This window comes from Podarcis bocagei (genome assembly GCF_964188305.1).
Source record: "Podarcis bocagei genome assembly, chromosome: 18".
In the NCBI taxonomy this organism is placed as follows: domain Eukaryota; kingdom Metazoa; phylum Chordata; class Lepidosauria; order Squamata; family Lacertidae; genus Podarcis; species Podarcis bocagei.
Genome location: NC_138144.1, coordinates 5,133,457 through 5,153,982, shown reverse-complemented (window position 1 = coordinate 5,153,982; position 20,526 = coordinate 5,133,457). Strand labels below are relative to the sequence as shown.

At 49.4% G+C, this 20,526-nt stretch overlaps 1 protein-coding gene across 3 annotated transcripts in view; it reads left to right on the top strand.

Annotated features, from left to right (window-relative positions):
• RFX2 (regulatory factor X2) overlaps positions 1-16,012 on the top strand; it is a 56,629-nt gene extending 40,617 nt beyond the window's left edge. For all 3 annotated transcript variants that reach the window (XM_081177736.1, XM_081177735.1, XM_081177734.1), the window contains 11 exons: positions 1,769-1,888; positions 4,006-4,121; positions 5,416-5,534; positions 6,707-6,822; positions 8,772-8,923; positions 9,829-9,926; positions 11,103-11,252; positions 12,205-12,413; positions 12,540-12,693; positions 14,254-14,296; positions 15,283-16,012. In XM_081177736.1, coding sequence (XP_081033862.1) covers positions 1,769-1,888; positions 4,006-4,121; positions 5,416-5,534; positions 6,707-6,822; positions 8,772-8,923; positions 9,829-9,926; positions 11,103-11,252; positions 12,205-12,413; positions 12,540-12,693; positions 14,254-14,296; positions 15,283-15,392 — 1,387 coding nt within the window. In that variant the 3' untranslated portion in view covers positions 15,393-16,012. The remainder of the gene's footprint in view (positions 1-1,768; positions 1,889-4,005; positions 4,122-5,415; positions 5,535-6,706; positions 6,823-8,771; positions 8,924-9,828; positions 9,927-11,102; positions 11,253-12,204; positions 12,414-12,539; positions 12,694-14,253; positions 14,297-15,282) is intronic.
• Positions 16,013-20,526: the final 4,514 nt, after the last annotated feature.

Below are 20,526 nucleotides of genomic sequence, written 5' to 3'. Positions count from 1 at the left end.
TTTTGGGTCCCGTTTCAAACTGACTGGACAGAAACCTATTCCTTCATTATTTAAAGCCAGCCCTTTGTTTTTTGAGCCTGAGGACTAGAATCCTGCTTGGGTGGGGAGGGTTAAGGAAGGACAATTGCTAATAATAATAATAATAATAATAATAATAATAATAATAATTTGTTATTTATACACCACCCATCTGGCTGGGTTTCCCCAGCCACTCTGGGTGGCTCCCAACAGAATATTACTACTACTACTACTACTAATAATAATAAAGTGATAAAACATCAAACGTTAAAAGCTTCCCTTAACAGGGCTGCCTTCAGATGTCTTCTAAAAGTCAGATAGTTGTTTATTTCCTTGACATCTGGTGGGAGAGTGTTCGGCAGGGAGGGAGCCACCACCGAGAAGGCCCTCTGCCTGGTTCCCTGTAACCTCACTTCTCACAGGGAGGGAACTGCCAGAAGGCCCTCCGAGCTGGACCTCAGTGAATGATGGGGGTGGAGACGCTCCTTCAGGTATACTGGGCCAATGCTGTTAGGGCTTTAAAGGTCAGCACCAACACTTTTAGTTGTGCCCGGAAACATCCTGGGAGCCAATGTAGGTCTTTCAAGACCGGTGTTATGTGGTCTCGGCGGCCGTCACCAGTCTAGCTGCCGCATTCTGGATTAATTGCAGTTTCTGAGTCACCTTCAAAGGTAGCCCCACGTAGAGCACATGGCAGCAGTCCAAGCAGGAGATAACCAGAGCATGCACCACTCTGGAGAGACAGTGCGCTGGCAGGGAGGCTCTCATCCAGCATATAATAAAATAATAATAATAAAATTTTATTTATATCCCGCTCTCCCCAGCTGAAGCTGGGCTCAGAGCGGCTAACAACAGTAAAATAATACAGCATTCTAAAATCAATTCGTTACAAAATCAGTTCAAATCAAATTGATGGCAACCATTGTAATAATAATACGATGGAAGAAAGCACTTGTTTGGCCTCTCCTGTCTGAAATGCCACAGAGCCGCTTCCAGGTAGCACTGGAAACCCTGTCCTGATTGAAATTCCGGAGCGCGCCTGCCAGCCCGTGAAAGCATTGCCAGTCAACATGGGCCAAGGGGTCTGACTTGGTATAGCAGAACTTTCTACGAAGGGTGCTCTGAGACTTCAGACGCAGAACCTGGCGGCATGAAAACCCTAGACTTGCAAGTTGCTGGTTATCGTATTTTTCGCTGTATAGGACGCACTTTTTCCCCTCCAAAAATGAAGGGGAAATGTGTGTGCGTCCTATGGAGTGAATGCAGGCTTCAGGCAGCTATCCGCAAGCCTTCGGAGCGCGGCGGGAGTTTCCGCCGGGCTCAGAAGGCTTGCGGATAGCAGCAAGCTCCGGGAGCGAAGGCGAGGTTGCACGCAACCTCACCCCCGCTCCCGGACCCGCTCTGGGGTCGGGGGAAATTCGGGCTTCCCCCGCCCCAGTCCCATGGCTAAAAACGAAGCCAAGACAGCGAGCGGGACCCATCCCTCTCTGTCTTGGCTTCTGCCAAAGCCGCGTGCAGCTGGAGAGGTTGTGCCCGGCTAAAGAGGAAGCCAAGGCAGCCAGTGGGATGGATCCCGCTCACTGTCTTGGCTTCTTTGCTCTTTGGGGCTGGGGGGGGGGAATAATTTTTTCCCCTTTATTCCCCCCCCCAAAAAAAAACCTAGGTGCGCCCTATTGTCTGATGCGCCCTATGGAGCGAAAAATACGGTAGGTTGTTGTTATTTTGACTTAACCGATCTTCTCCCTCTCAGGGGAAATTCCAAATACCATTACTACGGTATCCGCCTCAAGCCGGACTCCCCGCTCAACCGCTTGCAGGAAGATGCTCAGTATATGGCGATGAGGCAGCAGCCCATCCACCAGAAACAAAGGTATTTGATTTTCCAAAAATATAAACATACAACAAAACCATTTCCAAATCTAATTACTGAGATTACTCTGAATCTCCTGACTTCTCCCCATCCCTTCCACGGGTCCTGCTTTCAACTGCATATCGATACTCCTCCTATTTTCCATCTTCCTAGATTATCTATACATTCTGTTAACATTACAAGTGTGTTCAAAATCCTGCTAATATATTTTTAAAAACTTTTTTTATTCAAAATTAAAACATATTATCCAGAAACATATCATCCTTATTCCACCCCCCCATTTTTCCTCCCTCCCCCACAAAACCCACCGACCCCCACCCCCCGACTTCCCTCAGTTCCACTCTTTGATTTCTCTAAGAATGCTGCTTTCTGCATGTTACACAGTTGTATAGATCCTCAAACTATTTAGCCGATTATTATCAATAAAAAGTTTGTGAATGTTTATGCAAAGCCAGCCAAGGAGTCCAGTTCGCTTTGTTGGGTCTTCAGATACTTTGTAAAGGGTTCCCATTCATCCTTAAAGTCACAGTTATCCTTGTCCCGTAGCTTATATGTCAGTTTTGCCAGTTCTACATAGTCCATCAATTTTTCTTGCCATGATTCTTTAGTTGGGGTTTCTTCAGTCTTCCATCCTTGTGCTATTAGAACTCTCGCGGCCATTGTCGCATATCGATACTTCTCCAATTTTCCATCTTCCTAGATTAGCTATACATTCTGTTAACATTACAAGTGTGTTTAAAATCCTGCTAATATTTTGGTTTTGTTTACAAAATAATTTTTGTAAACAAAAAGTATGTTTGCAAAATAATTTTTGTAAACAAAAATGTTTACAATGGTTTTGTATCTACATTGTAAACATTTTTTAGAAATTTCTTGTCTTCTCAATTCCTGAGAAGAAGTAAAACAAAACTCTGGGGGTTTTTTTTGAGTGTTCCTGGTTGTAGCCACTGGCCATGAAGGCCCCCTGAGCTCACATTTTAACCATTTGCTCAGAAGCAGCGCTCAAACCAAGATGCAGCCGTCGTTCGAAATACACACTTTGAATGTTGCCATTTTCCCAACCGAACAACGTGCTTGAGGTGTCTAAAAACGTGTCCATTAGCGAAAACTGCATGCAGGAATGCACTGCGCTAGCGATGCTTGCAAAAAAAAAGAAGTGTGTGTCATTAGGAGAAATGCCAGCTCAAAATGCCTCAACAGATGTCTGCCGTGACTTTAATAATAATAATAATAATAATAATAATAATAATAATAATAATTATTATTATTATTATTATTATTATTATTATTATTATTATTATTATTATTATTATTATTATTATTTATACCCCCCTCTCCCCAGCCAAGACCGGGCTCAGGGCGGCTAGCAAGCAATAATAAAAACAAGTTGAATGAATACAACTTAAAAACAAGATTAAAATACAACATTAAAATATAGAAACGTTAAAATATTCAAAATAAAAAAATTCCTTCCAGTAGCACCTTAAAGACCAACTAAGTTAGTTCTTGGTATGAGCTTTCGTGTGCATGCACACTTCTTCAGATACACTGAAACAGAAGTTGCCAGATCCTTCTATATAGTGAGAAGGTGGGGAGGGGTATTACTCAGAAGGGTGGTGGGAATGGGAGATTGGCAGGTAGCTGAGATGAGCCTGTTGACGACTCTTAACGACTGCAATAGGTCTTACAGGAAAAGGCAAGGGGTGAGAAGGTGAAAAATGGCTTAGTCATGTATAATGAGATAAGAATCCAATGTCTTTGTTCAGACCAGGTCTCTCCATGGTTTTAAGTTTGGTAATGAGTTGCAATTCAGCAGCTTCTCTTTCCAGTCTATTTCTGAAATTCGTTTGTAGTAAAACAGCTACTTTGAGATCTTGAATATTTAAATGCAGCCTCATCACAGGAGGAGAAAGGAAAAAGAAAAAAGAAAGAGGGGGAGGGAATCAAATTAGCTCCAAGCCAAAGGCCAGGTGGAACAACTCTGTCTTACAAGCCCTGCGGAAAGAAATCGGATCCTTTAAAAAAGGAGAGAAATAATCCAAAGTGATGAGGAGATTTGGAGCGGTGTTGAAGAAGTGGAAGTCTCAGTTTGATGCTTTCGTCCCTCCCGACCACAGGTACAGACCTTCGCAGAAGTTGGACGGCCTGGCGGAGGCCGGTTCGAACAGCAGCCTTCACTCCACGCCCGAGCAATCCGTTGCTGCGCAGAGCCAGCACCACCAGCAGTTCATTGGTGAGGAGCTATCTAATGCCAGGGTTGCAGGTTCAATCCCTGTGAATTCGTGCATTGTGGGGGGTCAGACTCGATGATCCTTGGGTGTCCCTTCCAACTCCGTAATTCTGTGATTAGGGAATCAATAATGATGTGTGTGTGTCTGTATAAATAAATATATGTGCGTATGTAAAGGTAAAGGGACCCCTGACCATTAGGTCCAGTTGTGACTGACTCTGGGGTTGCGGTGCTCATCTCGCTTTACTGGCCGAGGGAGCCGGCGTACAGCTTCCGGGTCATGTGGCCAGCAGGACTAAGCCGCTTCTGGGGAACCAGAGCAGCACACGGAAACGCCGTTTACCTTCCCGCCGGAGCGGTACCTATTTACCTACTTGCACTTTGACGTGCTTTCGAACTGCTAGGTTGGCAGGACCAGGGACCGAGCGACGGGTGCTCACCCCGTCAAGGGGATTCGAACCACCGACCTTCTGATTGGCAAGCCCTATGCTCTGTGGTTTAACCCACAGCGCTACCCACGTCCCTAATGTGTGTATATACAGTGTCGGATATACGTATAAGCTAAACAAGCTATAGCTTAGGGCCCCACTCTCTTGGGGGCCCCCAGAAAATTTAAAGGATGTACATTTCCAAAATAGAAGATAAAAAATAAAATAAAACCTACATACAGCAACAGTGTTTTGTGTTGTGTAGGTTCCTGTGATGTAAGTAATGGACACCGCCTGCTAGCCTGCTCCCTAAAATATCACTGGTTTGCTCCTTTCTATATATAGGGTGCCTACAGTATAGATAGAGGCACCCTCTCATCTTAGTTGCTTTCAAACTTTAGGGTAAAAAAAACAAATGTTAATATGAGAAGTCCCAGAGGGTGGCAACACGAGAACGGGGCCTTCTCTGCAGTGGCTCCCCGTCCGTGGAATGCTCTCCCCAGGGAAGTTCGCCTGGCGCCTTCATTATACACCTTTAGGCGCCAGGCAAAAACATTCCTTTTTAACCAGTCCTTTAGTTAATTTGATTGACATCCTATTCCCTTTTAAAATGTGGGGTTTTGGAGGGGGGGGATGTTATTGGGTTGTTGTCTTTATTTTGATTATATATTTTGTGGCTTTATATTTTGATTTTGTTCTGTGAACCACCCTGATACCTCTGGTTATAGGGTGGCATATAAATTCTAATAATAATAATAATAATAATAATAATAATAATAATAATAATAATAATAGTTCCCCCCCAAAAAAATACCACCAGATGCCACAATTTTCTTCCTTCCCCCTAATGTTTTCTCCCTGCCCTGCAGACGTCACCCACATCCTCCCTGCTTTCCCAGCCCTCGATCTGGAAAACGTGCTCCTGCAGGAGGGAATCGACGCGAGCGACGTCAAGACTCTTCAGGTCCTCTACAGGCGGCATTGCGAGGTGATTTTAAAGCAGGTTTATCGATCGCCAGTGAATGACACTTACAAAGAGAGAGAGAAAAGGATGCAAAAACGAAAATCGTAGCTCGGCGCCCAAGACTAATCAATCTGGTTAAGTTTGCCAAAGGCGGTTGCCATTCTTCAGGGTTCTTAGTAAAGTGTTTTATAAAAGGGTGCCGTATTTCATCTACATACCGTATTTTTCTGTGTATAAGACGCTCCTATGTATAAGACGTCCCCTGTTTTGGGGGACTCCAAATTAAGAAAACACCCCTCACCACTATTAGGCGAGCCCCAATTTTAAACCTATTTTTTTTTTGTTTAAAAACCTAGCCTTATACACGGGTTACAGATGCTTCAGGTTACAGACTCCGCTAACCCAGAAATAGTGCTTCATTTTAAGAACTTGGCTTCAGGATAAGAACAGAAATCGTGCTCCAGCGGCGTGGCAGCAGCAGGAGGCCCCATTAGCTAAAGTGGTGCTTCAGGTTAAGAACAGTTTCAGGTTAAGAACAGACCTCTGGAACGAATAAAGTATTTAACCCGAGGTACCACTGTATATTTCTTCCAATCTTCTGTAAATCTCTGGTCCCACAGGTTTCGAATCCTTCCTGTCGTTTTATCTAATTCAGCGTAGTCCATTAATTTTGTTTGCCATTTTTCTTTCGTCGTAATCTCTTCTTGCTTCCTGTAATGGGTATGAGTTACTCGTGCGTAAACTGGTGCCTTTCTCGGTTAATTTGCCTTGTTAAACCTTTCTGACTGCACAGCCCCTTCTCATCGTGGCTGCCTCAGTCACTGGCAGAATCCGTCAGTGGGCGTTTCTTGAACCTCTTCCAACATAAAAGTTGTTTGACACCCAGTCTCCTCCTCCTCTCACTGCGCGGGAGTCTTCTGCGCAGGGAAGGCATGGGTAGCGGAGGACGTGGGCTCTCCTCACTGATGTCCAGTGAAGAGTCCTGGAGCCCTCTCTCCAATTCCCCCGTCTGCCCCCCTTTATCCCTGGTGTTGCGCTGATTGGCTTCCCCCTCCACTGAGCTGTTTCTCCCCCTGCTGCTGGGTCCTTCGCCAGCATCATCTGGGAGCCTCCCCTTCGCCTCTCGCTCCGATGTCAGTTCCCTCACACTTCCATTTCTGGGCTTTGCCGCGCTACATTTCCCTCTCTCTCCCCAGGCGAATGTGGATGTCGTGATGAGCCTACAGTTCCCTTACATCGAGAAGCTATGGCAATCTTTCTGGAACTCGGAGTCCCATTCGAGCGAATCGGCCTCTGCTGCCGTCCCTTCCAGGTAAACCACCACGCTGCGCAACTCGCCCTCCCACAAGAACAACAATTTTGTTGAAAATTCTACATATTAAAGAAGAGTAGATTCCCTACTTCATCTCACAGTCAAAAACCTACAGCCATTTCTAGGGATTCTGTGCCTCCTGAGCAAAAAAAACCCCAACACCGTGTCTGTAAGAACTCGATCGATAAGCAGTTTATCATCTCCCCACCCCCTCAATAAATAATGAAACTGAAGCTTCCCGGCTGAAGTTTGCAAAATGCTTGTATTTTGCATTACGTGTCGTGGCAGTCATGACCTCAGCTGGCCATGAGAATTCTCCGCCCTTGGCCTTAAAAGTGTGTTGACGGAATGAGTGACTCGTTACATTGCCGCTTTGTGCAATACGGTTATAACTTCTTTTTTTTAACAACCTCGTGTTCCTGCAGCTTAGTTAGACGAACTTTGGCCTGAAAACAAAGGAATGAACTGTCGCTTCTAAATCTTTTTTGGGGGGGAAAGGTCACCCCAAAATCAATGAATTGATTTTTGTATATGTAACTGCATAATACATTATGTAATTATGCATGATAATCATAATTGTGTATTATAATACAGGAAAAACAGCTTGCAGATTTTCTAAGACACGTACGACGCTTTGTACAGATAATATTTAATTTGTTAATTAAATTTTCAGTTTTCCAATTTAAAATACTAACTTAAGCATCTTTAAGATATCAGGGACTTCCCCTCTTCTCTTTCCATGGTTCATTTTCCATATCATAAATCCCTGCGTATTTTAGAAAATCTAAACCATTCAGTATTCCATTATTGCACCCGTCAAAACTTAGTTGCACTGTTGAATTTATCTTAATGCTGCCAATGTTTTCACATAGTACATCACTTTTTATGGCTTAGAATAAATCAGGGTTGCGTATGGTTTCAATATTTCTGACAAGTTCTTGAAGTCATTTTCATCGAGTTACATATACAGTGGTACCTTGGTTTGCAAACAGTCTGTTTTGCATATGTTTTGGATTACAAACACGTCAAACCCGGAAGTGTGTGTCCCGGTTTGCAACCTTTTTTTGGATTACAACCCATATTTTTTTTATTACGAACAAATTGTTTTTGGAGACCCAATGGCGTAAGCATGCCTTGGGTTACAACCTGTTTTGGTTTACAAACGGACCTCCAGAACCGATTATGGTTGTAAACCAAGGTACCTCTCCACAGTGATTCCAACTTTTCATTTTGGGGTGACCTTTTTTCACAACGGAGAAGAATTGGTCCCTTTTTCAGTGTTTCTAAGCAGGAGTTCACCCCTTTATGATACAGGAAATTGGGTTTTTTTGGAGGGGGAGTCAAAATGTTTCAGTCCTAATGTGCAAACTATGTTTTGCAAGGATATCATTGCGGGTGCGGCTTCTCACTGTGCATCCCCATACTTCCTCGCTCCAACACTAGCTCAAAAAGCTGCCTGGCATCCCTAGCTTGTTCTCCTCTGTTGTCCCTCTTCCTGCCTTCATGGGATGCGAATGGCGCTGTGGTCTAAACCACTGAGCCTCTTGGGCTTGCCGATCGGAAGGTCGGCAGTTCGAATCCCCGTGACAGTGTGAGCTCCTGTTGCTCTGTCCCAGCTCCTGCCAACCTAGCAGTTCGAAAGCACACCAGTACAAGTAGATAAATAGGTATCACTCCAGTGGGAAGGTAAATGGCGTTTCTGTGCGCTCTGGCTTCCATCACGGTGTCCCGTTGCGCCAGAAGCGGTTTAGTCCTGCTGGCCACATGACCCAGAAAGCCGTCTGCGGACAAACGCCTGCTCCCCCGACCTGAAAGCAAGATGAGCGCCGCAACCCCATAGTCGCCTTTGACTGGACTTAACCACCCAGGGGTCCACCCCGACTGCCCCCCGTGTTTCAGATTTCAGTTGCCGTGGCTGCTGACCCTCACCCTTGTTCCTTTTCGTGCAGCGAAGAGCCCTGCGACGCCCTTGTCCCGAGGCACAAGCTGATCGCCATGTGCAAATACGTCCCCATCATGAAATGGATGCGGGGCTGCGACCACATCTTGTACCAGACGCTTGTGGAGATCCTCATCCCAGATGTTCTCCGGCCTGTTCCCAGTGAGTACAGAGTGGGGAGGACACCGCTAAATCTATTTCTCTCTCTCTGTCTCCCTCCCTCCCTCTCCCTTTCTCTCAAGGCTCCCTCTTGCTCTTTTCATCCACTTAAAGTGCCTAAATTATTTTCACCTGTTTCACATTTCCGGCTCCTTAAGGGGGCAGAGCAGCATTATAATTATAATTATTATTATTGTTATTATTATTAGCTTTCATGTGCATGCGGCTAACAGATTGAGGTTGAATCCTGACAAGACAGAAGTACTGTTTTGGGGGGACAGGAGGCGGGCAGGTGTGGAGGATTCCCTGGTCCTGAATGGGGTCACTGTGCCCCTGAAGGACCAGGTGCGCAGCCTGGGAGTCATTTTGGACTCACAGCTGTCCATGGAGGCACAGGTCAGTTCTGTGTCCAGGGCGGCTGTCTACCAGCTCCATCTGGTACGTAGGCTGAGACCCTATCTGCCTGCGGACTGTCTCGCCAGAGTGGTGCATGCTCTGGTTATCTCCCGCTTGGACTACTGCCATGCGTTCTACGTGGACCTACTCGCAAATCCAGGGACTGTTCCCGGGAAATGGGGACGTCTGGTAACCCTACATTACGTGGCGATGAATTTACTACATTTTAGTATCTACTTGATTGCATTTTCATATTCTTCGGCTGAATTAAAGTTCACCGCCCCCCCCCCCCGCATTATTCAGAAGGATTCTATATCCCTTATTCTTCACTTATGACTTCACTGGCAGCATCCTGGCCTCGTTTCCTCCCTTGCTATTGTCGATCTTGTGCAGATTTTGCTTACTTGGGCGAAACTTTAGAATTTAAAGAGGGAGGGGGGAATGTGGGGTGCTGTGAAGGTTTTGCCAGCCTGACGAGGCTGTTCTGTCTAGACCTCGCTTTGTCCCCGCAGGCACGTTGACCCAGGCCATCCGCAACTTCGCCAAAAGTTTGGAAGGCTGGCTAATAAACGCCATGAGCGACTTTCCCCAGCAGATCGTCCAGACAAAGGTAAGCAGTGGATGCAGCAAGTTGCATCCCTTTCCTTCCTTACAGTCTGAACAGCTTTGGGGCAGCTGCGTTTAGAACCGGTCCCTGCTTCCTCAGAGCCTACCCTCACTTATCCAAACCCTTGGCGACTGCCAGGGGTTTTTGAAAGAGGATTTTCCGGCTGCACAAATTTCCTTTTAAAAAAAACCCAAAAACTTTTTCCGAAGTTTCAAAAAGAGAAAACCGTTTACCTTCCTGCCACAGCGGTGCCTGTTTATCTACTTGCACTTTTGGCGTGCTTTCGAACTGCTAGGTTGGCAGGAGCTGGGGCAGAGCAATAGGAGCTCACTCCGTCGTGGGGAATCGAACCGCCGACCTTCTGATCGGCAAGCCCTGTGGTTTAGACCACAGCACCACCCGCGTGTCCCCCCATATTTTTATATCTACCTTTGTATAAATTTAACAAATAAATGAAGCCCAACCCCATATTTAAGGTAAAGGGACCCCTGACCATTAGGTCCAGTAGTGGCCGACTCTGGGGTTGCAGCGCTCATCTTGCTTTATTGGCCAAGGGAGCCGGCATACAGCTTCCGGGTCATGTGGCCAGCAGGACTAAGCTGCTTCTGACGAACCAGAGCAGCGCACGGAAACACCGTTTACCTTCCCGCTGGAGCGGTACCTCTTTATCTACTTGCACTTTGACATGCTTTCGAACTGCTAGGTTGGCAGGAGCAGGGACCAAGCAACGGGAGCTCACCCCGTCATTGCGGGGATTCAAACTGCCGACCTTCCGATCGGCAAGCCCTAGGCTCTGTGGTTTAACCCACAGCACCACCCGCATCTTAAGGTGCTGAGTAGGACCTTTTTGATTGAAATTCATCTGGAAATTTTTCTTTTTTCTTTAATTGTATAGCAACACCACACAACAGAGAATGATGCTCACCCCGTTGCGGGGATTTGAACCGCTGACCTTCTGATTGGCAAGCCCAAGAGGCTCAGTGGTTTAGACCACAGCGCCACCCGTCCCCCCCCCCCATATTTTTATATTTACCTTTGTATAAATTTAACTAATAAATGAAGCACAACCTCACATCTCGCATTTCATCCGCTCTGTGCTTCACATTCTCTGAGTTTAACCTCCCTTTTTGTTTCTCTCTCTCCTCCCCGATCCCTGTCACCACCTCCTGAACACGCCAGGTGGGTGTGGTGAGCGCCTTTGCACAGACTCTCCGCAGGTACACCTCCCTCAACCACCTGGCGCAGGCGGCTCGCGCCGTCCTCCAGAACACCTCGCAGATCAACCAGATGCTGAGCGACCTCAACCGGGTGGATTTTGCTAACGTCCAGGTGAGCCGGAGCAGCACGGTGTCATAGAATCATAGTGCTGGAAGGGATTCCAAGGGTAATCTGGGCCAACCTCCTGGATCCTTTGCTGTCGCTCGAGGCTCAGGTGGTCTCATTGGCATAGAGCAGGGGTCTGCAACCCGCGGCTCCGGAGCCGCACGTGGCTCTTTTACACCTTTGCCGCGGCTCCGGGGCGGATACTAACGAGGGGAGGAGGCGCATTGTGCGCCCCGACACTCTCCACTGTGGCGGGCGCTGTACTGGCTGTGACGTCGCATGGGGGCGGTGCGTGCGTCAGTCACACACCGTCCCGACGTCACCTTCCCGCCCGCTGTCAGATCGCGGCTCCGGAGATATATTTGTTTTAAATGTCGCAGTGGTTTTGCGGCTCCCAGTTTTTTTTTTCTTCGAAAACGGGTCCAAATGGCTCTTTTTGTCTTAAAGGTTGCAGACCCCTGGCATAGAGCTTGGGCTGGTGGCCCACCTACGCCCCTATCTGGACAGGGATAGCCTAACTACAGTGGTGCCTCGCAAGACGAAAAGAATCCGTTCTGTGATTCTCTTCGTCTAGCGGTTTTTTCGTCTTGCGAAGCAAGCCCATTGACGGATTAGCGCTATTAGCGGCTTTTAGCGGCTTATCGGATCAGCTGATAAGCGGCTTAGCGGCTTAGAAAAAGGGGGGGGGAACCCGCAGGAACTCGCAAGACATTGTCGTCTTGGGAAGCAAGCCCATAGGAGATTCGTTTTGCAAAGCACCTCCAAAACGGAAAACTCTTTCGTCTAGCGGGTTTTCCGTCTTGCGAGGCATTCGTCTTGCGGGGCACCACTGTATATGTACACCTTCCTTCCTTTCTTTCTTTCTTTCTTTCTTTCTTTCTTTCTTTCTTTCTTTCTTTCTTTCTCTCTTTCTTTCTCTCTCTCTCTCTCTCTCTCTCCCTCTCTTTCGCCGGTCCAGGAGCAAGCCTCGTGGGTGTGCCAGTGCGAGGAGGGCCTGGTGCAGAAACTGGAGCAGGATTTCAAGCTGACCCTCCAGCAGCAAAGCTCCTTGGACCAGTGGGCAAGCTGGCTGGACAACGTGGTGACCCAGGTCTTGAAGCATCACGAGGGAGGGGCCGGCTTCCCAAAGGCAGCCCGGCAGTTCTTGCTGAAGTGGTCCTTCTACAGGTCAGGCCCTGTTGCCACCCGGGGTCAAACCCCCGGCCGCTTTCCTTCCGGCCCCCTGCGTGATGCAGCAAGTTAACTCTGCATCGCGTTGATAGCGGGTTTTGTGTGTGTGTTGTCCCTCGACAGCTCCATGGTGATCCGAGACCTCACCCTGCGCAGCGCTGCCAGCTTCGGCTCCTTTCACCTGATCCGCCTGCTGTACGACGAGTACATGTTCTACCTGGTGGAGCATCGCGTGGCTCAAGCGACGGGGGAGACGCCCATCGCCGTGATGGGAGAGGTGAGGGTGGGTTAAGTACCTGGAGTACTGTGTCCATCAATAGGAGTATAGCATCTAGATCAAGGGAAGTAATGGTGCCACTGTATTCTGCAGTGGCAGACCTCACCTGGAGTACTGTGTCCAGTTCTGGGCACCACAGTTCAAGAAGGACACTGACAAACTGGAACGTGTCCAGAGGAGGGCAACCAGAATGGTCAAAGGCCTGGAAACGATGCCTTATGAGGAACGGCTAAGGGAGCTGGGCATGTTTAGCCTGGAGAAGAGGAGGTTAAGGGGTGATATGATAGCCATGTTCAAATATATAAAAGGATGTCACATAGAGGAGGGAGAAAGGTTGTTTTCTGCTGCTCCAGAGAAGCGGACACGGAGCAATGGATCCAAACTACAAGAAAGAAGATTCCACCTAAACATTAGGAAGAACTTCCTGACAGTAAGAGCTGTTTGACAGTGGAATTTGCTGCCAAGGAGTGTGGTGGAGTCTCCTCCTTTGGAGGTCTTTAAGCAGAGGCTTGACAACCATATGTCAGGAGTGCTCTGATGGTGTTTCCTGCTTGGCAGGGGGTTGGACTCCATGGCCCTTGTGGTCTCTCCCAACTCTATGATTCTATGATTCTAAGCCTCCTCCGAGAGGAGACAAAGACTAGGAAGTTGCCCTGGTGCACCCACAGGGCTGCACAATAGGCTTGAACTGCCTTGCCCCGGTAAGCAGTCTGCCCGCTGAATCCTGCGCCAGCTGAAGTTTCTAAACCGCCTGAGAAAAGAATGAGTTTGCTACGAGTTATATGGGTTTAGCTTAGGAGCGGGCGGTGCTGTGGTCTAAACCACCGAGCCTCTTGGGCTTGCTGATCAGAAGGTCGGTGGTTTGAATCCCCTTTGCTCTGTCCCAGCTCCTGCCAACCTAGCGATTCAAAAGCACGCCAGTGCAAGTAGATAAATAGGTACCACTCTGGTCGGAAGGTAAACTGTGTTTTTGAGCACTCTGGTTTCCACTGCACCAGAAGCGGTTTAGTCCTGCTGGCCACATGACCTGGAAAGCCGTCTGCGGACAAACGCCAGCTACCTCGGCCTGAAAGCAAGATGAGCGCTGCAACCCCATAGTCACCTCTGACTGGACTTAACCGTCCAGGGGTCCTTTACCTTTTTTACCTTTACCTAGGGCCCTCCCACTCCGACAACAGATCAAAATAAGTGATGTTCGTTTTGTGTAATAAAATTGGCTTATTAGAATTGTCAGTCAGTAAAATAAAATAAAAATAAATCGGGAGATAACTTGCGAGGGAGCCCCCCGTGATTTTGACCGCCAAAGGGTTTAATCCGGCACTGGTCTCAGAGATCAAGCTGCTTGGCCTCAGGCGGTCCTGAAAGTATGCCGGACCCGAATCGCTCAGGGCGTTTGTGCATCAGAACAAGAGCTTTGACCCACGAGCAGCTTTGGACGCTCCACAGCTCGGGGGGGGGGTTTAACAAGGGAGCAGTGGGGAATTGATGAGCAAAGCGGGGGGGGGGGCGTTCTCCAGATTCGCTCACAACCAAATGCCCCCCGCCCATTTTCTCTTGCAGTTCAGTGACCTCGCCTCCATGTCTCCAGCCTTGCTCGATAAAGGTATTTTTTTGCCTCAGATCTCCTTTTCTCTTTGCTCCTTCCGGTCATGGGACAGGTAGGGAGGGGGTTGGGGCTGAGTTGATTAAATATTTGCGGGTGGCGCTGTGGGTTAAACCACAGAGCCTAGGACTTGCCGATCAGAAGGTCGGCGGTTCGAATCCCCGCAATGACGGGGTGAGCTCCCATTGCTCAGTCCCTGCTCCTGCCAACCTAGCAGTTCGAAAGCATGCCAAAGTGCAAGTAGATAAATAGGTACCACTCCGGCGGGAAGGTAAACGGCGTTTCCGTGCGCTGCTCTGGTTCGCCAGAAGCGGCTTAGTCCTGCTGGCCACATGACCCGGAAGCTGTACGCCGGCTCCCTTGGTCAATAAAGCGAGATGAGCGCCGCAACCCCAGAGTCGGCCACGACTGGACCTAATGGGCAGGGGTCCCTTTACCTTTTTATCCTGCTTCTCCAGCAACAAAGGCTGAGCTCAAAGCAGCTCACGAGAACTGCGGTGCCCTTGACGGACAACCGCCATAATGTCCGACACAATAGCATATGGAATCATGGGGTTGTAGAGTCCAACCCGCAGCAATTGCTGGACAAACAACCAATCCATCAAAGCAATTAATGCAAGTCATAGTAACTATTGCCAGGATGCTTCCCGGACACAACAAAAAGTGGATTAGCTGTTGGTTCTCCAATGCGTTGCTTCTCAATTCACAGTACATGAATTATAGGCGCTTGCAGAAAACAATACGTTGATAAACCGTTTTGGGGTGGGTGGGGCCGTTGGGTCATTGGAGAAAGGGGGGGGTGGCAGCTGCAGGGTCTTGCAACCCGGACCCTGCGGCTTGTATTCAGCTATGCTCAACTTGGAGTGAACCTGCTAGAATGAGTGGACCGAAGTCAGCCGTGCCCAGTCCTTCCAGTGGGTCCGCTCCGAGTCGCGACTCCTGCTGGACACAGCCCTATGACTTCTGTCTCTCCTCTCTCCCCGCAGATGACAACAGCGACCTGGGCAGCGAGGCGGAGGCGGATTCCCGGTGCGCCGGCGAGCCCCTCGTGAAGCGTGAACGCAGCGATCCCGGCCCCTCGCTGCAAGAGATCTAATAAGAGTTGGCACGGCGGGAGACGCCCAACTCCCCTCGCGTTCCAACTCCGGAAGCAAAAGTTTCCAAAGCTTTCTGGAAACCCCCAAAGGCTGGGTTTCCACCTCCTCCACAATCCGAGTGCCTCTTAGCTCCTCTTAACGTTTACTTGTCTTCACAGACGGGGTCCCTGGCGGCTGCCTGGTCAGCTGCGCGGGCAGAAGCTGGCCCAGTTGCGGCAAAGGGAATCAGCAGCCGGCTTTTCCCTTCCGATGGGGGGGGGGTGCCTGGCCCCTTCTGCCCTGAACGTGGAGCTTTCTGTCTGTCTGTCTGTCTGTCTGTCTGTCTCTCTCTCTCTCAATTCCCCTCTCCCTCGTATCCTCGTGCTCTTGGCCTTAACTGACTCTTTGAATGGATTGCGGAACCCGCGGAGACCGGGTGCTTGGTTGGCCGTGACAGCCCCAAACCCAGCCATCTCCTCTAGGGTTCCCTAGATTACCACTGTGATGCAGCTCTGCTTGCCTCCCTGAAAGACCCCTTTCCTTTCCACTGCGCCTCGTGGGGAGGCAGAAGTTGGGGGGGCCTCTGGTCTGCCCCCCCGTGCTTCCCCCTACTTGCCAAATAAATTTACAATGTGGCACATAGCCTGTTGTGGTTCTTCTTTTAAATTGCTCCGTGGCGGAAGGGATTTCGCCCGCCCCGCTGGCCGGATGTGCATTGCGCCCCCATTCTGCGCGCCGAGGTGTTGCAAGTGAGACAGGTGTCGTTCTTGGGGGTCCCACAACTAGCTCAGGCTGAACGCATCAAAGCTGGGAATTGTGCAGTTTTTAAAGTGAGGGTCTTGGCAGCTGAGCAGAGGGCAGGGCACTCTTTGGTTGCGGCTGGTCCTGTCTTGAAGGCAAAGGCAATACCCACTGGAGGTATCAGGGGGAGAGGGATGCACATTAGAAGAGAGGAGAGATTGAAGAGAAAGGTGGTTGGAGGATGGATGGCGGCAACAGATTGAGGTTGAATCCTGACAAGACAGAAGTGCTGTTTTGGGGGGACAGGAGGTGGGCAGGTGTGGAGGACTCCCTGATCCTGAATGGGGCAACTGTTCCCCTGAAGGACCAGGTGCACAGCCTGGGAGACATTTTGGACACACAGCTGTCCATGGAGGCACAGGTCAATTCTGCGTCCAGGGCGGCTGTCCTCCAGCTCCACCTGGTACGCAGGATGAGACCCTCCCTGCCCACGGACTGTCTCGCCAGAGTGGTGCATGCTCTGGTTATCTCCCGCTTGGACTACTGCCATGCGCTCTACGTGGGGCTACCTTTGACGGTGACCCGGAAACTACAACTAATCCAGAATGCGGCAGCTAGACTGGGGACTGGGAGCGGCCACCGATACCATATAACACCTGTCCTGAAAGATCTACATTGGCTCCCAGTACGCTTCCAGGCACAATCCAAAGTCTTGGTGCTGACCTTTAAAGTCCTAAATGGCCCAATATACCTGAAGGAGCGTTTCCACCCCCATCGTCCAGCCCAGACACTGAGGTCCAGCTCCGAGGGCCTTCTGGCGGTTCCCTCCCTGCGAGAAGTGAGGTTACAGGGAACCAGGCAGAGGGCCTTCTCTGTGGAATGCCCTCCCATCAGATTTCAAGGAAATAAACAACTACCTGACTTTTAGAAGACATCTGAAGGCAGCCCTGTTTAGGGAAGCTTTTAAAGTTTTATGTTTTATTGCCTTTTTATTCTGTTGGGAGCCACCCAGAGTGGCTGGGGAGACCCAGCCAGATGGGCGGGGTATAAATAATAAATTATTATTATTACACCTGCACTATGAACCACAAAGGATCCTTGCAGAGCTACAATTCCCAGCACTCTTAAACTGCGGTCCCCAGGATTTTTGGGGGGGTAGGGGAAGCCATGTGCTTTAAATGCACGATGCAGGTATGACCCAACGTAAGAAAGTAAAACTTACAGAAGTGTGGCCACTTCTGCCTCTTGTCCTCTTCCCACCCCACCCCTCACACACAAAGTTGCCCCAATGAAATGTGCCCCTGTGGCCATGAAGCACTTTTTTGGGCACGGACCTAAGCTGCTTTTGGCTGCAGGCGGGCCATGTGAGAAGCTGGGACTTAAAAACTGTGGCCTCTTCTGTTTCCCACAGATCTTGCACAGTGCCAGTTTTCCTTCATGGCCCATTGAGCCATTGGCCGGCATGAAGTGTGGGCTTCTTCCGAAACCACATTCCGAAGAGAGCCAGTGTGGTGTAGTGGTTAAGAGCGGTAGATTCGTAATCTGGGGAACCGGTTTCGCGTCTCCGCTCCTCCACATGCAGCTGCTGAGTGACCTTGGGCTAGTCACATTTCTCTGAAGTCTCTCAGCCCCACATACCTCACAGAGTGTTTGTTGTGAGGAAGGAAGGGAAAGGAGAATGTTAGCCGCTTTGAGACTCCTTCAGGTAGTGATAAAGCGGGATATCAAATCCAAACTCTTCTTTTTCTTCTTCTTCCGAAGGCGTTGAGACATTTCTCACTGAGGGAGCAGGAAGGGTTGGGGAGCAGGCCACCATCGGGTAAAGACAGTTTCTGGGGAAAGTTTTGATGCCAATAAAGGTAAAGGGACCCCTGACCATTAGGTCCAGTCGTGGCCGACTGGTGTTGCGGCGCTCATCTCGCTTTACTGGCTGAGGGAGCCGGCGTACGGCTTCCGGGTCATGTGGCCAGCATGACTTCTGGCGAACCAGAGCAGCACACAGAAACGCCATTTACCTTCCCACTGGAGTGGTACCTATTTATCTACTTGCACTTTGACGTGCTTTTGAACTGCTAGGTTGGCAGGAGCAGGGACCGAGCAACGGGAGCTCACCCCGTCACGGGGATTCGAACCGCCAACCTTCTGATTGGCAAGACCTAGTCTGTTGTTTAACCCACAGCGCCACCCGCGTCCCAATATAACCTCCTAATTCATGCATTTTGGCTAGGAACCATAACTTGCACAGTTAACTAGAAAGTGAATGAAATAAAAATGGAGCCTTTTCTACATACACAACCGACCTGTGCACTAAATGCCAATGCCTAGTGTTGGGAAAGATGGAGGGCACAAGGAGAAGGGGACGACAGAGGACGAGATGGTGGGACAGTGTTCTCGAAGCTACCAGTATGAGTTTGACCAAACTGCGGGAGGCAGTGGGAGACAGGAGTGCCTGGCGTGCTCTGGTCCAGGGGGTCACGAAGAGGCGGACAGGACTAAACGACAACAACAAAGTGTGAAGCTAGGGTATATGTGGTCCTCCTGAAGTCATAATACCGCTCCCGTCGTCCCTAACCATTAGCTGTGACAACTGAGATTATTCAGTTTACCAGTATATGCTGCCCTATTCCCCGTAGATTTCAGGGCGGATGTGGTAGGAGGTGCTTCAGCCTACTCCAGCTGTAACTTAAGCTTAAAATTGTGTGCCCCCGCTCTGTAACCCTCACCTATTGTTCCCATTCCCTTCCTCTTACTGCTTACAATTTTATAGAATGTTACTTCCTGTTGTGCCAAGAGGCATTTGACTAGCAAACCAACATCCTTTCCTAGTCCTTGTATTCAGCCGGGTAGGGGGGAAGCAGACTTGGACCTCGCCTCTTGGGTAACTCACGGGACCGGCACACCAAGTGTGCGTTTGGAACACACAACCCTTGGCCTGTTATACAGGGAGCTGTAGCATCACAAACTGGCTGGGTACAGAGAAGTGGCGTTAGGAACCAGCTGGGGAACGTCCGAGGGAAGAAGACTCAGAGCCCGGGGATTGGTGAGTGGTCAGAGGGAGCAGAAGCAGGAGAGGTGACAGGATTTAGTGAGCGGGAAGAGTCTGTGGCAGAGAGCAGTGCAGAATCAGAGGTGCAAGCAGAGGCTGGAGAGGAAGGAGGCTGAGAAACAGGCTGGTGGAGAATCTTGGGCCTCTCCCCGTCCTGCTGCAACAAGCTCCCCTTCCTTCTGGTCTCCCAGAACCAGGAGAGGGATGAAATGGGCAGAGGAAAGGTTAGCTTCATGTGGGCACTGTCTTAGATTGCTTGGGGGAAACTCTGGAGAGGAGGAGACTTAGATGAGTGTTGGAAGGTTTCAGCAACTGCTTCATGGGGGCAAGATCTGCTGGAGATTAAATAGGCCTGACACCCCTGTGCAGAGGCTGCTGGTGCTAATAAAAAGCGAAGTCTTGCTCGGGGTATCACAACAAACAGAGATGAGACAAAGACAAAATGACGAAAGGATGTGTGTTTGGGTGGGTGGGGGCGTAGGAGGAGGGCAAGGGTGGAGGGGAACGAAACAGCTTTTGACATTCCAAGGAAGGAGGAGGTGGTGTCATAATCTGACGGGGCAACAGGGCAACAGGTTTTAAGGAGCAGGGAGAGTCTGTGGCAGACAGAAGTCCAGACTCGGCGGCAGAAGCTGAAACAGGAGGGAGGCCCAGAGGCAGAGATGAGGCAGGTTGCTGAAGAAGCCAGGGGGTCTCCCTCTCCTGCTGCAACCAGCTCCCCTCCTTGTGGTCTCCCAGAACCAGAAGAGGTATGAAAAGCGCAGAGCAGAGGCAGGCAAGATGGAGACGTCTCAGATTGCTTGGGAAGGAATTGGATGAGGAGGAGCCTTAGAGAACGGCAGTCCTCGCAACTGCCTCATTGGGAAAAGATCTACTGGGAAGTGTTGCTGGGACCACTAGGCCTGCACTGTTTTGGATTCTTTGAATAAAGAGTTAACTTCTCTTGACACCTTGTGAGTTATTCCCAAGTCCCAGCTTCACACATACAGTGGTACCTTGGTTGTCAAACTTAATCCGTTCCAGGAGTCCATTCGACTCCCAAAACCGTTCAAAAACCAAGGCGCAGCTTCCAATTGGCTGCAGGAGCTTCCGGTACTCAATCGGAAGTCACACCAGAAGTTTGGCTTCCAAAAAATGTTTGCAAACTGGAACACCCAGTGAAGTTTGCGGCGTCCGGGAGCTGATTTGTTTGGGAACCAAACCGTTTGACAACCAAGGTACCACTGTAGTCCGAACACAACGAAGACCTTGACTCCCCCCACCGACTACAGTTCTACCTGCGTGACCTAAAACCAGGTTTCCATGCAGTTTTAACTTTGCAAAGATACATAGCGAGTCCTCCTGGAGAGACAGGCACACAGTTCGAG